This window comes from Macrotis lagotis, chromosome X, assembly GCF_037893015.1.
Source record: "Macrotis lagotis isolate mMagLag1 chromosome X, bilby.v1.9.chrom.fasta, whole genome shotgun sequence".
Taxonomy (NCBI): domain Eukaryota; kingdom Metazoa; phylum Chordata; class Mammalia; order Peramelemorphia; family Peramelidae; genus Macrotis; species Macrotis lagotis.
Window position 1 is genome coordinate 168,994,948 of NC_133666.1, and position 19,798 is coordinate 169,014,745.

Here is a 19,798-nt window from a genome sequence, read left to right on the forward strand (position 1 = left end):
AAGGGTCCTATATTCCTCAACATACCTGCTTCTCCCCAGTGTTTATCTCCTCTTGGGTTAAAGGGAGATTGAAACTTTCTCTTAAAGTTGGAAGTCAGAAGATTATAATCTCTCTTCTCTCTAGTTCTCATCAATTCTGCCCTTCACAGAGAGATAAAGCATTAAGTGATCAACCCCCATCAAAAAAGAGTGCCATACAAATGGAGGCTTGCATTATTCATATATATATTCATATATATATATATATATATATTCATATATACATATATATTCATATATATATTCATCTATATATATAAACAGATAATTTTGAATATATATTCAAAATTATCTGTTTTATCTTTTATAATTATCTCTATCCCTTGTTTAGTGAAAGGTGTATGATCTATTTTTCTTTATGGTGTGGTCTTTAATATTCAGATGTTGTGTACATGTTGAATATATTATGGAATATTATATAAGATGCCAGTGTGAATTTAATTTTTGTCAGACTGCTTTCCAATTTTCATAGCAGTTCTTATCAAAGAGGGAGTTCTATTTTTTAAATTTATGTTTGTAAAATGCTGGGTTATTTAGCTCAGTTATGACCAAATCTTCCTTGTCTAGTCTGCAATATTCATCTACTTTTCTATTTTTTTAACCAGTAACAAAAGATTTTGATACTACTTTATACTAGTTTGAGATCTATATTTTTTCATTATTTTCCTTGCTTTGTTTAGTTTTCCAAATGAATTTTGCTATTATTTTATCTAACTCTGTATAGTGTTACTTAAATAATTTGATTGACATAGCATTAAAGCTGTAAATTAACAGGTAATGCTATCATTTTTTTTTGGTTTATACATCTTCTATACCCTCATATTAGTTGCATCCTTATATTCTTCTATCTGTTTTCTTTATTGGTTTGATTCTAATTAAATTAAAACCACTTCTGGCCAAGATGGCGGAGAGAAGACAAGCACAGTTCTAAAGTCTCCTGATCTCTTCCCCATCTATCACATGAAACAAACCTCTTAAAAGAATTCCGAACCAGGAAACCCAGAAAGAAAAGCCAGGAGAGGAAAATCTACCTCAGGATTTGTCTCCCACAGCAGCCTTGGCTGAGTACCGGCAGGTGAGTCTGGGCTCCCAGGGAAGATCAGCCCGGGATCAGCCAGACTGACAGCTGAATTGGAACCAGGAGTCTGAGGGCCCGAGAGCTGGACCTGCTGGATCAGCGGTGGGGCTGGACGAAGGGGGCTTGGGTCTGCCGGGAAGCAGAGGCGCTGGTGTTGGTGCTGTCCCCCTGGAGCTTGGGGAAGGGGCTGCAGGGAGAGGTCTGGTGCAGGAGAGCAAGCAGACACCTGAGAAACTCTGAGCCCTCCATTGCACTGAGGCCTCCTCCCAAACAAATGCAAACTAATTCTGCCTCAGGCCCAGGTGTGTGAGCAGAAGAACCAGTCCAGCTGAGGAATCACCTCAGGCCAGGGTAAAGCCCACCATTGAGTGAAGGCAAAAGAATTCAATAGTTCCAACTCCTGCCTTCGGGCAAAGGGAGAAGGCCTCCCAACCAAGGTCACAGACACTCCAGAGAGGGCAACCAGCACCTCCTACTGGCCAGCTAGAGAAGCTGCAATCAGTAAAGCCTTCAGCGATCCCTAGCCCAGGTGAACCAGCCCCTCCCAAATCAAGGTCTTAGCATAATGAAGAAGGGTCAGCGGAAAGGTGGATCCATGGAAAAATTCCTGGAAGGGAAAGACCCCAACTCAGAGAGACCTGGAACCTCTGAGGAGAATACAATCTGGTCTCCAGCACAGAAAGACTTCCTTGAAGAAATAAGGAAGGAGCTTAAAAATTTGGGAGAGACAATTAATACCTTGCAACGAGAAAAAAAAATCTCAGAAAGTACAATTGGACAAACACAAAAGGAGAATAAATCTCTCAGATCCTCAAATGAGCAAATGCAAAAAAGAAATTAATTCTCTCAAAACTTCAATTGGTCAAATGGAAAGCTCTTTCAAAAGTAGAATTGACCAACTGGAAAAGGAGTTGCAAAAGGTTAATGAAGAAAACTCCTCCCCCCCCCAAAAAAGAACAGAGTCTACAGAAACTAATGATTCCATGAGATAGCAAGAGTCAGTTAAACAAAATCAAAAATAGAAAAAATAGAAGCAAATGTAAAATACCTCATCAACAAAACTACTGACCTCAAGAATAGATCGAGGAGGGGAAACCTGAAAATTATAGGACTTCCTGAAAACATTGAAGAGAAAAAAAGCCTGGACTTAATATTACAGGACCTAGTGATGGAAAACTGCCCTGATATCATGGAATCGGAGGGCAAAGTAGTTATTGAAAGAGTACATCGATCCCCACCAGAAAAAGATCCTAAAATGAAAACACCAAGGAATGTTGTGGCCAAATTGCAGAACTATCAGATAAAAGAGAAAATCCTGCAAGCAGCCAGAAAGCAGCCAGAAAGAAGCAATTTAAATATCAAGGAGCCACAGTAAGGATCACGCAGGACCTGGCTGCATCAACTTTAAAGGATCGAAGGGCCTGGAACGAGATATTTCAAAGAGCATGGGAGCTTGGAATGCAGCCAAGAATCTACTTTCCTGCAAAGCTGAGCCTTCTCTTCCAGGGAAAAAGATGGACATTTAACGAAATGGAAGAGTTCCAAAAATTTCTGATGAAAAGACCAGAGCTAAAAAGAAAATTTGGATATCAAACAGGAGGTTCAAGAGACACATGAAAAGGTTAAAAAAAAAGGGGGGGCAGTAAAAGGCAAAAAATGCAATCCAGTAAGTTGAAACTGGCTATATTCCAGCATGGGGGGGGGGGGAAGAGACTCTCATAAATCCTGAGGAAATGTAACTCTAACAGAGAGAAAACACCTAGCCAGAAATGATGGACATCCATGACCTATCCATGAGACTGCTATCTAATGGGATGTAACTGGCTTTAACCCCACTTGGGAGAAAAACTCTAATAACTCTCAGGAATTTTGACTCTATTGAATAGAATATACTGAACTAGAAGGGACAGACACTCAGAATTTTCTGACATAGATAGAATGATCTAAAAAAATACACTACCTCCCTAAAAAGGGGGACAGGAAAGAGATGGGAGGAGGGAGGGGATTGAATGGGACAAATCTTATTACACTAAGAGGTACAAAAAACCTATGGTAATAGAGGGGAAGAAGGGAGCAGAGGAGAAACACCTGAATCTTCTCATCAGACTTGCCTTAAAGTCAACCTACACATACTCAGTTAACTTATAAAACATCTAACCTTTCAAGTATTAAAAGAGGAAAAGGGGAGGGGGAACGGAGAAAGGGAAGGGGAGTGGGGGAAATAAGGGGAAATAACAAAAGGAAGGGAAGGGGAAAGGGAAAAAGGGAAAGGGGAAAGAAAGGGGAGGGTGTGATATAGGAGGACAAACATACTGAAGGGGGTGGTATTCAAAAACAAAATACTGGGGAATATGGATAAAAGGGGGGGAAAGGGGGAAAAATACAAACAGAGGGAAGATAGCACAGAGGGCAATAAAGAATTAGTAATCATAACCTTGAATGTGAATGGGATGAACTCTCCCATAAAATGTAAGCAAATAGCAGAGTGGATTAAAAACCAGAATCCTACAATATGCTGTTTACAAGAAACTCATTTGAAGCAGAGAGATACATATAGAGTAAAGGTAAAAGGTTGGAGCAAAATATATTTTGCTTCAGCTGAAGTAATTAAATTAAAACCAATATTTAGGGGTTTAATTTAATTGAATCTGTGCAAGAATTAAGTATGGATTAATCCCCAACTATTTTAGGCATTCTATAGATATTTTGAAAAGGTCTTCCCTTACTATTGTTGTCTCCTAGATTTTTGTTTTATATACAAACATTACTTTTTGTGGGCTCATTTTGAACCTGCATCTTTGCTGAAGTCATTGTCTCAATAGTTTATTTGTTGATTTTCTATGTAAATCAACATTTATCAGAAAATAGGGATCATTTTGTATCTTTTTTATATTTCTGGTTTTAACTTCTTTCTTTTGTAATGTCAAATAAGCAGGGGAAATGAAACATATTTGTTTTATTCAGGTATAAACAGGAAAATTTCCAGTGTTTCTCCATTTCACATAATGCTAGCTTTAATTTTAGGTATATAATTTTTTCATATTAAGAAAAGATCCTTCTATGACAATGCTATATAGAATTTTATTATAATTGGGTATTCTATTTTGCTCTAAGCTATTTCTGCAATGACTGATATGAAAATGGGTTGGGAAACTTTGTTTTTGATGTGATTAATTTTGTTCATTGCTTCCTAATGTTGACCCCTCAGGTTTCTATGATATAAATCCAACTTGATCATGATTTGGGGGGACAAATTAACACATTCATTTTGCCAAGGCTTTAAAATTTTTGAATTGATATTCATTCATGATATTGACAGGATACTCACCCTCTTTCTGACCCTAATAATTTATTAGAACTATTTCTAAATTCCCCCAAACTCAATCTTTCTTTTCTATCACTTCTCACATATTCTTTAAGTTCTTCTTATGCTGAGAGACTATCCCTATTTAGCCCCTTTACTATTTTCCCATGGATTTGATTATCTCCCACCTTGGGTTAAAGAAAGATCAAAATTCTCTCTCAAAGTTCTCAATTATATGTTCTCCTATCCTGTATTTCTACACAAAAAATACATTGATTTAACCTTAGAAGAGCATATAATTTAGTCCATGGTGCTCCAGTTTAGCATCTCCAATTTCACTTCTTTGGTTTCTTTAATTTCTGATTATATCCTTTTAAAGTAATTCTATGTTAGTTATTAGGTTTGGGGATTTTGTTATATCCTCACCCCGACTACCAACAGGTTAATCTTTCTCTTTTAAAAAGAATACCTTTTAGACAATTCTGAAAGACCTGTGATGGAAAATACCATCCATATTCAGAGAAAAAACAATGAAGTCTGAATGTAGAACAAAACACACTATTTTCACTTTTTAAAAATTTGTTTTATGGTTTGTTCCTTTCTCATGGTTTTTCCCCTTTTGTTCTGATTCTTCTTTCACAACTAATATGGAAATATTTAATATCATTGTTTATGCATAACCTACATTTTCCAACAGCCCTCTTCCCATACCCTCACCTAAAGAACTATTCCATGTAATTAAAAAAAAAAGAAAAAGAAGAAAAAAGTTCTTCAAAACTAGCCAACATATCCAAAAAAGTATGATTTTTAAAAATAATGTCTTTGGAAACAATGTAAAGATTAACAGACTGCCTTCTGTGGGGGGGGAACAAGAATGGGGGAAAAATTGTAAAATTCAAAATAAATATTTCTTAAAAAAAATGTCTTACACCCAAAGCCCTTCACTCCTCTCTTATCTCTTGTTTGGTGCCAAACTTAGCTATTATAATTTGACTGCATTCAGTTTCACTTTTGTCATAATTGATGTTCTTTTCATTTTCATTACTGTAGTCATTGTGTAAACATTTTCCTGGTTCTGCTTACCTTACTATATGATAGTTCATATGAATCTTTATATGCTTCTCTATATTCCCCACATCCAAAAGAAGAGTTGGGTAATCTCACTAAAATTTGAATCTTGCCTTGCCTTTGTTTGGAAAACCAATAAGGGATTAGGGGTTAGACTGACTGACTAATTTACCTGTACTTTCCATGACTCTCCTAGAATCTCCAGCTGTTTCCTAGATCCCAGAGAAAATTATTTCTTTGGCAGTAGTGATGTACCACTGTACCACTTTTGACTGCAAATTGTACACAGAAATTGTGCACTAACAAAGTGTTTAAAAAAAACTGCCCATGTATATAACTATCCAGAAAAACCACATACTAACCTTGAAGAGATTCTGTCAAATCAAGGAAAGGGGGGGGGCAGAGTTATAAGCACCTATTAATCATTTACTATATGTAGGTCAAAAGAGGATATAAATAAATTAGATTTTGTCTATTTTTTTAATATGGGGAGATCTTTTTGTATCCAGACTCATCAAAAAGGTTAGCAATCCTGCCTACCACACTGAATAAACACTCTTGATACCTTTATCCAAGTCACTGATTTAAAAACCAAATCAATAAACCAAAACACTTTAAATAGCACAGGGCCAAACACTGATCTCTGAGTCACTCTAATAGAGAGTACTTTCCATGTTGATATTAAACCATTCATAACTGTTCTCTGGGTCTGACTGTTCAAGACTGTTCTAAGCCCACACACCAAGTACTATTGCCTAATCAACATCACACAAGAACAGCTTTAGAGACTTAGTTAAATGTTTTGCTAAAAATCTAAGTAAACTGAAGATAGTTAATGAATACACCTCCCTCCTCTTTGTAGTAAGGAAAATAGGGGTAGAACTATCAGAGATTAGCAGTTGTTTGGACTGTAACTACTTCCACATATACCTATCAAGAAGCATCATAATGGATAAAACTATCCTCCGACATATTTTTGGATGGCTAATACTGGAATTAGATTTTACAAGGTTTTTTCCTTTCTTTTCTTTTTCAGTGTTGTGAAGAACATAGGAGGGAAAGAAAATAAATCACTGTTCATTGAAAATAATTTTTTTTGAAGTAGTATAATATTCAAGCTCATGATTAAGAGCTGAAATAAGGGGATAGAGAAATGAAGTGTCACTTGCTTCAGCTACACATGTTCCCAGTTATGTTGATTAGTTTCACTTAAACTGTCCTCGTTACAGGAGTATAGAAGTGATATGAGGGAGAAAAAAAGAAAACTAATGCAAAAAATAAAAGACAATTATAAATTCAAATTTTTTAATTAAAAACTAAAACTGAAAACCTAAGTAAAACTGCATCTATAGTATTCTCCTAATTTACCAGTCTAATAACCTATCAAAGAAGGAAATAAGATTAGTTTGGCATGACATTCTTTGTGATCACTTCCAGAATTCACTAAATATATCTTTAATAATCCATCCTAGAACCCTGTCAGGAACTGAAGTCAAACACTTGCTTTACCTTGTTCTTTGACAGTTACATTCTGTTTTTTGTTGTCAACCCCATTCAAATTCATGGTTCTTGAATTTTCTATATAACAATTAACTCCAAGTTCAAAAGTCCAGAAATTCAACCTTCTAGCCAGAGAAAATAGATTCCCTGGGCAACATGATCTCAAAATTGTACTTTCCAGACAAGAAAATGAATTTCCTGAGAAGCCTTAGACATAGCCTCTTGATTCACCCCAAGTAAGTTCTGGGTTTCAGTCTTTCCAGATATAAAATAAAATTGGGAAAAATGACCCAAGGGAACTAAGATCCCATCCAGTTTTAAACCTATGACTCTACTGAAGCCTGGTCTAGAGGTTGACTGGAGATCAGAGCTAGGATTCATTATGGGTGAAGAAATCACAAAAGCTCTCTGACTCAGGAGGGTAAGAAAAGGCTTAAATTTTAATTCACAGGTTACTGTAAAAAGTTCACAGGTTAAGTTCTTTGGGAAAGCAGCAGAATAGTGAGTTTCAATAGAAGTAGTGAAGTTAAGCAAAGAAACAGCTACAAACTGAGCTGGTGGGAACATCAAAGATAAGAAAGGGAAAAGGGAAGAGGAACAGTCAGGAGACAGGTAGCTGGGCTAGGATCTACTTGGATCCAGCAGCATGGAGAAGAGGGTGGGAAGAACTTTTATAGGGGGTCTAGCACACCTCCTGTGTGAGAAGTCGGGGGGAGGGGTCAAGGAGTGACCAACCTAGACAATGACTGAAGTCAGACTTAGAAGACTACAAAACAGAGAAGTGGAGGAGGGGTAGGGAAAGAGACTGAAATGGCTTTTTTTTTCAATTATTAAGATTTTATTTGAGTTTTACAATTTTTCCCCCAATCCTATTTTCTTCCCCCACTTCCCACAGAAGGCAATTTACCAGTCTTTACATTGCTTCCACGGTATACATTGATCCAAATTGAATGTGATGAGAGAAAAATCATATCCTTAAGGAAGAAACATAAAGTATAAGAGATAGCAAGATCAGACAATAAGATATCAGTTTTTTTTTCTAAATTAAAGGCAATAGTCCTTGGTCTTTGTTCAAACTCCACAGTTCTTTCTCTGGATACAGATGGTATTCTCCATTGCAGACAGCCCAGAATTGTCCCTGATTGTTGCACTGATGGAATGAGCAAGTCCATCAAGGTTGATCATCACCCCCATGTTGCTGTTAGGGTGTACAATGTTTTTCTGGTTCTGCTTATCTCACTCAGCATCAGTTCATGCAAATCTCTCCAGGCTTCCCTGAAATCCTGTCCCTCCTGGTTTCTAATAGAACAATACTGTTCCATGACATACATATGCCAGTTTGCTAGGCCATTGAAGGACATTTACTTGATTTCCAATTCTTTGCCACCACAAACAGGGCTGCTATGAATATTTTTGTACAAGTGATGTTTTTACCCTTTGAAATGACTTTTTTTTTTTAGGTTTTTGCAAGGCAAACAGGGTTAAGTGGCTTGCCCAAGGCCACACAGCTAGGTAATTATTAAGTGTCTGAGACCAGATTTGAACCCAGGTACTCCTGACTCCAAGGGTGCTTTATCCACTACGCCACCCAGCCGCCCTGAAATGACTTTCTATTATTTTAGTGAATTTGAGAAGAAAATTAGCCTGATCAATGGGGAGAAAGTGAAAGACTCACAGAAAAATGCCAGACTAGCCCAGATAATGATTCCTTAATATTACAGGAAAGGCTAGACAAATATTTCTCTAACATTTCATCATCTCCTCTGCAAATCTTTTCCCAAAATACTAACCCATCCTAATTTCTCTATTTTTGCATTTATCCTGTCAGAAAATTAAGGCCTTATTATATTAAAATATCCATACTTCAGATCTGCATGAACTGATGCTGAGTGAGATGAGCAGAATCAGAAAAAACATTGTACACCCCAACAGCAACATTGGGGTGATGATCAATATTGATGAATTTGCTCATTCCATCAGTGCAACAATCAGGGACAATTTTGGGCTATCTGCAATGGAGAATAGCATGTGTGTCCAGAGAAAGAATTGTGGAGTTCAAAGACCAAAGACTATTACCTTCAATTTCAGGGGGAAAACCCCATTATCTCATTATGTAATTTTGCTATTTCTTATACTTTAACTTTCTTCTTTAAGGATATAATTTCTCTCTCATCACATTCAACTTATATCAATGTATATACCATGGAAACAATGTAAAAACTAACAGACTACCTTCTGTGGGGGGGGGGAGCAAAAATAGGGGGAAAATTGTAAAACTCAAAAAACTCAAAATACTTTCTAGAAAAAAAAATCCATACTTCAATGAATCTGATTTCGTTGATGTAGGTATTAACTTAATTAGGGCAGATGGGGGAAGCTAGATGGTGCTAGTGGTCAGAACACTGACTTTGGAGTCAGGAGCACAGGAGTTCAAATCCAGCTTCAGACACTTGACAACTATCTGTGTGACCTTGGGCAAGTCACTTAACCCTGATTGCTCTCACATCCAGGATCATCTCCAGTTGTCCTAATTCATATCTGGCCACTGGATTCAAATGGTTCTGGAGGTTTCTGGAGAAACTGAGACTGGTAACTTAGCACAGAACCCTCTCACTCAAATCCATCTCACATGCTTATCATGGCATCACCCCCCCCCAGTGTCACAGTCCTCTTTAAGAACGAAGGACAAATATTATTATTATTAGGGCAGATTTATGATATACCCATATTTAATTTTTATAATTCTTGCCCGTGTTCTCCCATATTTCCTCTACCATCCTAGAGATCTTCCTCCAGGCATTTTTACAACTGAGTAGCAGTGCAATACTTGAGCTATCCATCCATTATCTTTCACTATCTCCATGTCTGATCACACTTTATTAAACTAGCATTTAATATTCTCTTAGAGAGGCCGTGTGGATAGAACTGGTCATAGTCAAGAAGTCTTGAGTTCAAGTTCCACCTCTGACTTCATAACCCTGGCCAAGTCTCAAACCCTTAGGTATAAAGCTATAAAGAAGGTTCCAGGATAAAGTGCCTCTTAGATTTTAGAAAAATCTGGATTCACAAACTGATACGAAGAAAGCAGAAATAGGAAAACAATGTAGAGTAACAGCAATATTTTATGATCAACTTAGATCTTAGCATTATAGTGATCCAAGATAATTTCAAAAGACTCATGATGGAAAATGCTATCCCTATCTAGAGAAAGAATTGTTTAAGTCTGAATGCAGATTGAAGCATACTATTTTCACTGTTATTTTCTTTTGATCTATTTCTTCTCATAACATGAATAATATGGAAATATATTTTACATGGTTGCATATATATATATATATATATATATATATAAACTTGCTTACTATTTTAGTGAGGGGAGAGGGAGAAAAATTTAAACTCAAAAATGTTTAAATGAATGCTAAAAATTATATTTACATGTAATTAGAAAAAATAAAATACAATTTATAAAAAAGGATAAAAAGTAAAAGTGCCTCATTAGGAACTTCCAACCTCCAATAACAGGTCCAATCTACCAAAAAAAATCACTTATTTGTTCTTATGCTCTTTTCTCTGAAGATAGTGGTTACATCTTAACATTCTGCAGTCTTGTTCCAACTTACTTCCTAAGCTTATTACACATTTCTCTTCAATCACTCTATGGCCCAATCAAACCTGCTTACATATTCTACCTCCTGCCCTGCCCCTCTAGAGTACATTGCATTCTCATCTCTCCCTCCTAGAATTCATACTTTCCTTCAAGAATCAGCTGAAGCCCCACCTCCTAAGAGGCCTGACTTCTCCCCATTTCTTACTGTCCTCCCTGATAAGATTTTCTATTTGATTTTCTCTGTGTGTGTGTGTATGTATGTATATATTTCTGCTAATAGAATGTAAACTTTAAAAATCAAAATAAAATATTAAGTTCTTTGAGGCAGGAATTTTTTTTTTGTCGGCATTCCCATCAATACCTAGAAAAGTAGCTAGATCCTTAAATTTTAAAACTAAATTCCCAACAGAGTTGGATAGAGAGCTGATAGTCAATACATACCTGCTAAATGTTTTATTACTTTTGATTGCCCTAACTTTGCACTTCAACAAGATTTGATCCTTAACCTGTAGCTCAAGGGTGCTCAGTGCTGCCGGAGTATACAGGTGAATATGGTAAGTTTCCTGCCATCAGAGCTGGGGGTTTTATCTATTGCCCTTGATTTTTCAGGTAGGGTATATGAAGGAAAGGAGTTAGCCAAAATAAAGCTCCAACCATAGGCCAGTAAGTTACAAATGAGGAACATGGTTCCATCACCCCTTCTGTACATATCAAAACAGGAAAAATCCCATTTCCTGTACATGCAGCAACTGCCCCCTTCTGCTCTAACTCAGCTCTACTTGTCATTTGGTTGTTTGTCCACAAGAGAAACACAGCCTTTGGCTCAGTTTGCTCATTTGTTAAAAAAAAAAAAAAAACCAACCAACTAGAATCCCTACAATACAAAATAAGGGTTCCTGGTTCTTTGTTTTTGAGAAAAGGGCTCCACTGTTCTCCTACTCCCAAGGGTGGGATATTTCATCTTCCAGCAAATCAAAATTCACCCAAAAAGTGTGTGCATCGAAGTGTAGCAATGGGGAGGAGTTGTGAAAGTTGGGTACAAATTAATGTTTTGTCAGTGTATTTTTTTTTAGCTTTGTGGAGGGATGGGGAATGCTAATAAAATAAGGGTGGGAGAGGGGTGCATTTGAAAATGTTCAGTCTTATCTTAATCTTCCTATTCCATTTGCAGTTTCTTTGACAAGGATACTGGAGTGATTTTGCTATTTCCTTCTCTAGCTCATTTTACAGATGAGGAATCTGAGACAAACATGGTGAAGTGTCACACCTAGGCCACTGGGTGGAGGAAAATGAGTCTTCCTGATGCCATGCCTAGCTTAGATCCACAGCACCACTTAGTTGCCCAAATTTGCAAACGGAGGTGATGTCAAAACAAAAGGCATCCATAAGAAACATATGCACAATGTGTAGCTAAAAAGTAATGTGACTGATTTAATAAACATACCAGTCCTAAATAAGGGATATCTCTAAGAAAGCCAGTTACTCCAACAATAGTATGTAGGATGACTCAAAGGTCCTTTTTGCCTTCAGAACCTGCAGCACATTCTCTGAAATATCCTTGGGCATGACAAATCTTTGCTTGTTGAGAATGGATTTGACTTTCAGAATGCCTTTTGGCTGGTTCCACAGCTCAGAGAGGAGGTGGAGGAGGAGCATCATTCATTGAGGGATTTAAAAAAAAAGTGACTAGAGCTATGAGTGCCGTTTTCCCTCTCCCCCCCCCCCCAAAAAGAGAACTCTTCAAAATATTTTAATAACCTCCCTGAAATAAGCATAGTGGCTTCCACCTTAGCTTTAAGGAGATAATCATTTGAACAGATAAATTCTGGTTAAAAAAATGTGATGCTCACTTCAGTTTTTCCCTGAAAGTCAGGTTGCCAGGAAGATGGAATTCCCCATTATGTCCAGAAGGTGTCATTAGTAATACACATATGATATTTAGCACTAGGTGGAAAATTCTGCCAGGGGTCTCTGAAAACAGGAGACTAGCAATCAATTCAGAATTGGCAAGCTCTGGAATAGTGGAAGGACTCCTTCTTTCCTGACACAAGTAAAATTCCTATTTTTTAGTGCTTTGCATAAAGTACTTCTCTACTACTGTGAGGTAGGATTGTTTTTATGGATACTAAAAGGTGAGGCTCAAAGAACTTGATCCATCGCACAGGATTGTGTAGAGCTTTGCTCATTGTTGTCTATGCATCGTCTCTGGGAAAACTGATTAATCAACACCTTATCCAGGTGTCTTCATCTATTCTGTATCTTGCATGTGTCTATGTTTTTTTTTCTTTTTAGGTTTTTTGCAAGGCAAACGGGGTTAAGTGGCTTGCCCAAGGCCACACAGCTAGGTAATTATTAAGTGTCTGAGACCGGATTTGAACCCAGGTACTCCTGACTCCAGGGTCAGTGCTTTATCCACTACGCCACCTAGCCGCCCCAGTGTCTATATGTTTTCATGCTGTCTCTCCCATTTGGATACAAGCTCTAAGGGCAGATACTTTTATTGCCTTTTGTCTCCCCATTGCTTGCTGCAATGCCTGGCAGATTAAATTGTGTCTAATAAATGCTTGATTCATTGTCTAAAGGGGACTTAGATCTAACTAGACTTGGGGTGGGGAATGAGTCTGGGAAAAGAGGATAAAAATGGAAGAGAGCAAACTAGTTCCAATATGAGGCAATATGGTGTTAGTAACTGTAACAGGAGGAAAGAGATCAGTCTCTGTCCATGGGCCTGTTCTTCATCTTTTACATTAGAGAGTTGAAACTAGATTACCACTAGCAGCCCTTCCAGCTCTCAGATTCAACTTTAATTTGATCTGAAAACCAACCACCTCTCCTCCTCCTTCTTACTTCATCTGGCACTAGTTACTATATAATTCTGAGTATTTCCTTCTAAATGAAGAGGCATGAGAGTTTATCTCAAGCTTCCAGTCCGTGGGAATTCACAAGATCATCACCTTCCTCACAGGAGAGCTTTTAGAGAATAAAGTCTTTAAAATGCTTTAGAAAACAAGTCTCTTTCCTATATTTTATTCTCAGCTCTAAAGAGCTAGGAGATTCTGGAGGAAGCATAAACAAAGGTTGTGCCTTGTAGGCACTCTCTTGGGTCACTATTTCCCCTGACCAGAGAGAACCAGACTGGAGTCAGAAAAGTATCTCCTGCACTTGGACAGAGTCCACCAGGAGTCTTTTCCTCTCTGGGATCCTATGATTCTAAGACCTCATCAGAAATTCCAGGCAAAGGAGTAGAATAACTTTCTGCTTCTGAGGGATGGGGTTCTGGGATATCTCCTGAACATACAGCAAAGATATTCTTTTACTGGGGGGAAGGGTGATGTGTTGCAATAAAGACCAAGGAAGGGCTGGATTTTTCACCTGGTGACCTCATTCTATCAAAGCTCAATCCCTTTCCTTTCTTCTTCTTGGGACAATTCAGTGGTGCTATCTTTCAGTGACCCTTCCTCAAATCCTTCCCTAAAGATTTGCAGGAACATTTTCTTGGCAATGGAACAGAGATCTAGAGGAGATTGTGATTTTTGCATAGGGTAAAGTGGGGTAAGAGACAGAGGATGCCAATGGGCAGCTGAAAGGCACTTGAGGGGGAAAACAGTTGGGTAAAGGGAGAAGTAAGAAGTTATTATAGTAAGGAGGAGACAGAAGGAGGTCATTCATTTTCGCTGAATTTCATCTTCACTGAGGTGGGATGTGGGATTCCCAACAGGGCAGTAGAGAAGGTGGTATATCCAAGATGTCTTAGGGGTGGGGCTGATTTCCAGGCTCTTTCTGTTCACACTGCTCACACTACTCCTTTTGCAATGCCAGCTCCTAACCCAGATAGGATATCAGAGAAGAAGCTGTGAGAATGAAGGCTTGTTGGCTTCCCTCACACATACACCTCATCCAGTTTGCACCAACATCTCTTACTCCAAAAGGAGGCTGGGAAGTCCTCATCAAAGTATGAGATGAAAGGACAAGTGGGAACAATAATGGACATGCAGTTTAGATCTAAGAGGTTTTCTGAAATCAGAAAAAAATAGATCAGGGTATGGTTAGGTTTTTCAAATTCACCAGCCTCAGAAAACCTGGACACCTGAGGACTTCCCTCGAACACTAAGAACCTCCAGCCATAGATTATTCTATGGCTCAATCATTAGGGCAGAAAAGAGGGCCCGAGTCCCATACTCTGGATGTGAGGGGCAAGATGATCTTATGTAAGGGATGTAAGACACCCTCCAAACAGGCAAAATAATACACCAAGAACATACCTTGACCCCAACCCCATTAAGAACAGGATGGGGGCATTAGAAGAATAGAATCTAGGTGAAAGAACATTTGGTACAGATAAAACCATCCCTCCCAGGACCAATCAAAATTCATTACAGGAAGGAGCAAGGGACAGCTCACCATTCATTGTCCCCCCATGACTCTGATCCCTCACCCTCCTCCCACCCAGATATTAGCCACAAAAACCCATTAGCTTGACATTTGATTTTGGGGCCTTTATGAGTACATAATATCTCTCTTGAGTAAATGATAGGGTTATAGTCTAGACTGGCTTGAGCAATATCAAGTGTGGTTTAAGGGATAGAGCGCTTTGTTCCAATGACAACCCTCTATTCAAGTGCTAGTCATAATTGTCTTGTCCCAGTTAACACCTTCTGGAGGGAATGGCCTCCAATGATTCCACTAAACACCAAAAGGCAAGAGTAAACTTCCCTTTTTGGCACATGCTAAAGTCTGATTTTTTTTTTTTAAAACCCAGTGGGGCAGTGGGGAAGGCAGTACATGAAGAGGCTCCAGAGCATCTGGACCGAGCAGAGACTAATGGTCATCAGATCCTTACTGAATTCAGTCTCCTTTCCTTCCAAAGCCTAGGGTAAGGAATTCAGAGCTACTTCCTCTCCTATTGGGAGGCTCCAATTCTTCCTAGTAAAGTTGCAAAGGAAGCCACTCACCTACCCACCTACTCTCCCTTATAACACTTATAGCTTATAACAACACCAGGCCTAAGACTTCTTCCCCACCCCAGAGAAGCAGGGGCCTGTCCCTTTAAGGAGGGAGGATTCAGTGTGTTGAAGAGCGCTTGCTGTCCAGGATTGCCTTCCAGTCATCGGTCCATGAATGGAGTCTCCTGTTGGGTGGCTGCAGCTGGAGGTGTCTGTTGTGGCAGGCAGTGAAGAGGATGTGCTCCCAGCTGGGGTTTGGCTCAGCCCCTGGGAATGGGGGGGGGGGAAGGAAAAAGGAGCTTTGTGAGGGGTCCCAGAGCTGTGCCCAAGGATTCCAGTGGTAGTTCAACAATTTGATGGGCATCCCATCCCCCAGTTCACTGATCTTTCCCTTCTATGAACATCAAGAATAGTCTGTAGTTCTTGACTATATATAGTTGTTTATCCCTCCTTTGTTTGTAGAAGCTTAGGATATTAGAGCTGGATTCCCTTTAGGAATCATCTAGGCCAGAGGTTCTTATTCGATTTAGCCTTCTTAGGAGTCAGGGAATATATTTAAGAGGTTGGAAGCAGAAAAGTACATCTTTATTTTCATTAAGCTCTAACTGAAATTTAACTCAACTTTCAATTACTTAAAAACATCATTCTGATAAGGAGTCTATAGACTTCACCAGGCTGTGGCACAAAATAAGGTTAGGAACCCCTGATTTAGGCCAACCCACTTATTTTACAGATGAAAAAATTAAGGCCAGGAAGGGCTAAATGATTATGCTACTACTAAATCCTAGGTATCCTCACTATTATTCCAATAAGGTTATATCATATAATTTAGGGTTGAAATTAAAGACAGAATCTGATCTCCCATTTGACAAGTGAAGAAACTAAGGAGACTTGCCCAAGTTCATAAAGCTATTGTCTGAGTCTGAGTCTTTAATACTTGGCATCACAGCATGCTGTTGTGTATAAACCAGAGGACAAGAATCATATCATATTTACTATGCCTGACACAATACTGGGCAGACAGTATTTAAGTGGTAATTGATAGGAGGGAGGGAAACTATATAGAAGGAAAAAGATAGGAACCAAGCCTTTTGGAATAAGTCATCCAGATGTCCTTTACCTGTTATATCTGGCCGGTCATCTATAAGGAGGTCTCCAGAGACCACAGTCTTATCCCGTGTGAGCACAATGTGCTCCAGAAACTCTTGGCCAAAGTGTTTCTCTACCCAGGCATACTAGAAGATAAGCGGGAAGAAATAAGAGTTTCATTAGTACCCTTATTTCAATTATTGATGGCAAGTGAGTTCCAGGGCACAGAAAAATCAATCGTGATAACATCCAAGGGGATACAAATGCTAAAAGCTTGGCAGTAAAAGTATCATAAGGTCAGCTTTTCCTGATACTGGACCATCAGTCTGTAATTACAATACCACCTAAACATTTAGGTATATAATGGGGACCAATCACTATACACAGGGTGGGAAGGAATCCCCTTTTCCCCTCCATAAACCTATAAGGAATGTGCCATGGAATTCCTAAAGCAGATCACGCAGCTGATTCATCCTAGATTAATGTGGGTGCTTGAGGTCCCTTCAATCTAGTAGTCAAAATAAAGATCTCAACAACTTGGGAAAAAGATAAGAATGAATGAAACCTCAAGTCTCCCTCCATGGTCTCTCAGAGACCTAAGGTCTATGTCTTACCTTCTCATAAGGACAGTACTTATATTTCTTGATGGGACTTGTGCAGATAAACACATCTGTGCTGTAGAAAGAAGAAAAGGAAACAAGAGAAGAAAAACTTCTAAGCCATTCCAAAAGCCATGATTAGACTTACCCTGCTATTTTCTACCATATTGTCACTGGAAAATGGTTTACTCTTACCTCTCATTAGCACTTAAAGATTCCCAGTCTGATTCCAGGTTACATTTCTAGACTAATTTCACATTATTCCCTCTTCCACTCTCTCCCTTGCCTTCCTGCCCAACTGACCTACTAACTCACAGGCATTTCATCTTCATAACTGCATTGGCAAATGCTATATCCCATGCTTGGGATGCCTTCTCTCCTCATTGCTAGCCCCCTTCAAGGTTCAAATCAAGTGAACACATCTTTTATAATTAAAGCCTTTTGGTATAAGATTAGAGATTAGGTAGTTGATACCAACAGTAAAGACCTAATCAAAATTTAGCAACTACAAATCAAAGTTAGGGAAAAAAAATCACACCTAACAAATATGTGTGAAGGAACCCTAGATGTTTTCTATAACTACTGAAATGGAACAAAACTATAATATTTTTAAAAACTCACTATAACGTTAGAATGTTCTCCAGATGTGAGATTGGGAAAAAATCCTCCCAAATAGAATCAATATTTTATTCAGTTAAAATTTTATTCAGTGTAATCAGTCTACTGTTAAGAAAAACAGAAAGAGCTGTCCCCACTGGAGAAAAGAGAAAATCAAGAGAATGTGGAGGAAAAAAAAACCCAGGTGCTCTCACCAACTCATCATCAGGAGGAAAACAGAGGTGTAGGAAAGGAAGGCTATACAGGAGCTGCAGTACAAGCAGGAAGATGAACTTACTTTTCTAAGCGGGCCATCTGTTTCACAGCTTCTACAGCCCCTGGTAGAGGTTCAAGTTCAATAAAGAAATTCTTTGACTCCCAAATGCTGATGGCTTTCTCCTGAGAGGGGGAAGATAAGCCAGTTATTGTTTAGAGTCCCCAGTCCCCAGTTCTACCCCCACCCACTGCAACATCCTTGAAAACAAGACTTAGTCATTCAAGTCTCCATCTGCCAGGATATCAAAAATATGTTTTAGGATGAAGATGGCATAGTCAGGTTCCCAATTCTTTCATTCATGGAAGTCACAATATTTAAGCTGATATCTATATTGGCTCTGAGCCTCCCTCTGGGGAGGAATCATATTCCTGTCAGAGTTCCACGTATACTGTCAAAGATCAATGGGTAGAATGGGATAGATGATGGTGGAATGGACAGCAATTACTCCCAAAGGTGTAAAGGGATCAAGAATTCACAGCAATATAGTGACAGGTCTGGGACTAAAACTATGACCCCAGTGTAATGATAAAGCAGAACCATAAAGTCTGGTCTTAAGTATGCTCTTGATGTTCTACCCATCCTGGCCTTTCAAATACATCCAGAAAGCCTATGCTAATTTTATTCTTCTACTAACTCAGAGTGGTGCAATGTGAAGAGTATCAATTTGAAATAAGAAAGCATGGGTTCAAATACCTGCCCTACCACTTACTATGACTTTAGGTAAGCCACTCTCTTAGGTCTCATCCCAATGTTTGAAGAATTTGTAATTCCATCAATGTGGGCATTTCCTTTATGCAAATCTTAGTACCTCTACCACTAATCTTTTTGAGCTATGCTGTAACCAAAAAATTTATCCTATAGGCAAAGACAATGTTGGAAGGGATGTGGGAAATCTGGGACACTAATACATTGTTGGTGGAGTTGTAAATTGATCCAACCATTCTGGAGAGCAATTTGGAACTATGCCCAAAGGGCAATGAAACTGTACATATTCTTTGTTGCAGCAATGCCACTACTAGGTCTATATCCCAAAGAGACCATAAAAGACTCACATATGCAGAAATATTTATAACAGCTCTTTTTGAAGTGGCAAAGAATTGGAAATTGAGGGGATGCCCATCAAATGGGGAATGATTGAACAAGTTATGGTATATGAATGTTAGAGTACTATTGTTCTGTAAGAAACCATGAACAGTCAGACTTTAGAATAAAGTCTAGATAGATTTTCATGAACTGAGTCTGAGTGAAGTGAGCAGAAACAGGAAAACATTGTACATATTGTGAGCATGGATCCCTGCAACACTGAGAGATAGATCAACAGTTCATTCCTGAGAAACCTGAGGGAAAATGATATCCACATTCAGAAAAAAAAAAAGCAAAATAACTATGGTCTGAATGCAGAAAAAAAATACTATGTTCACTTTTTAAAATTTCTTTTATGAAGAAATTGAAGGAATTAGAATTGGGAAGGAAGAGACAAAACTCTCACTCTCTGTAGATGACATGATGGTCTACCTAGAGAATCCCAAGAAATCATCCAAAAAACTACTAGAAACAATTAACAATTTTAGCAGAGTTGCAGGTTATAAAATAAACCCTCATAAATCCTCAACTTTTCTATATATATCTAGCAAGATACAGCAAGAAGAGCTAGAAAGAGATATCCCATTGAAAGTAACCTCAGACAATATAAAATA

The 19,798-nt window shown here is 38.4% G+C and overlaps 1 protein-coding gene across 1 annotated transcript in view; it reads right to left on the bottom strand.

Annotated features, from left to right (window-relative positions):
* Window positions 1-7,803: 7,803 nt before the first annotated feature.
* NT5M (5',3'-nucleotidase, mitochondrial) overlaps window positions 7,804-19,798 on the bottom strand; it is a 33,226-nt gene continuing 21,231 nt past the window's right edge. Inside the window, exons 2-5 of the mRNA XM_074206985.1 lie at window positions 18,123-18,223; window positions 17,243-17,303; window positions 16,660-16,774; window positions 7,804-15,806 (exon numbers count right to left, since the gene is read on the bottom strand). Coding sequence (XP_074063086.1) covers window positions 15,658-15,806; window positions 16,660-16,774; window positions 17,243-17,303; window positions 18,123-18,223 — 426 coding nt within the window. The 3' untranslated portion in view covers window positions 7,804-15,657. The remainder of the gene's footprint in view (window positions 15,807-16,659; window positions 16,775-17,242; window positions 17,304-18,122; window positions 18,224-19,798) is intronic.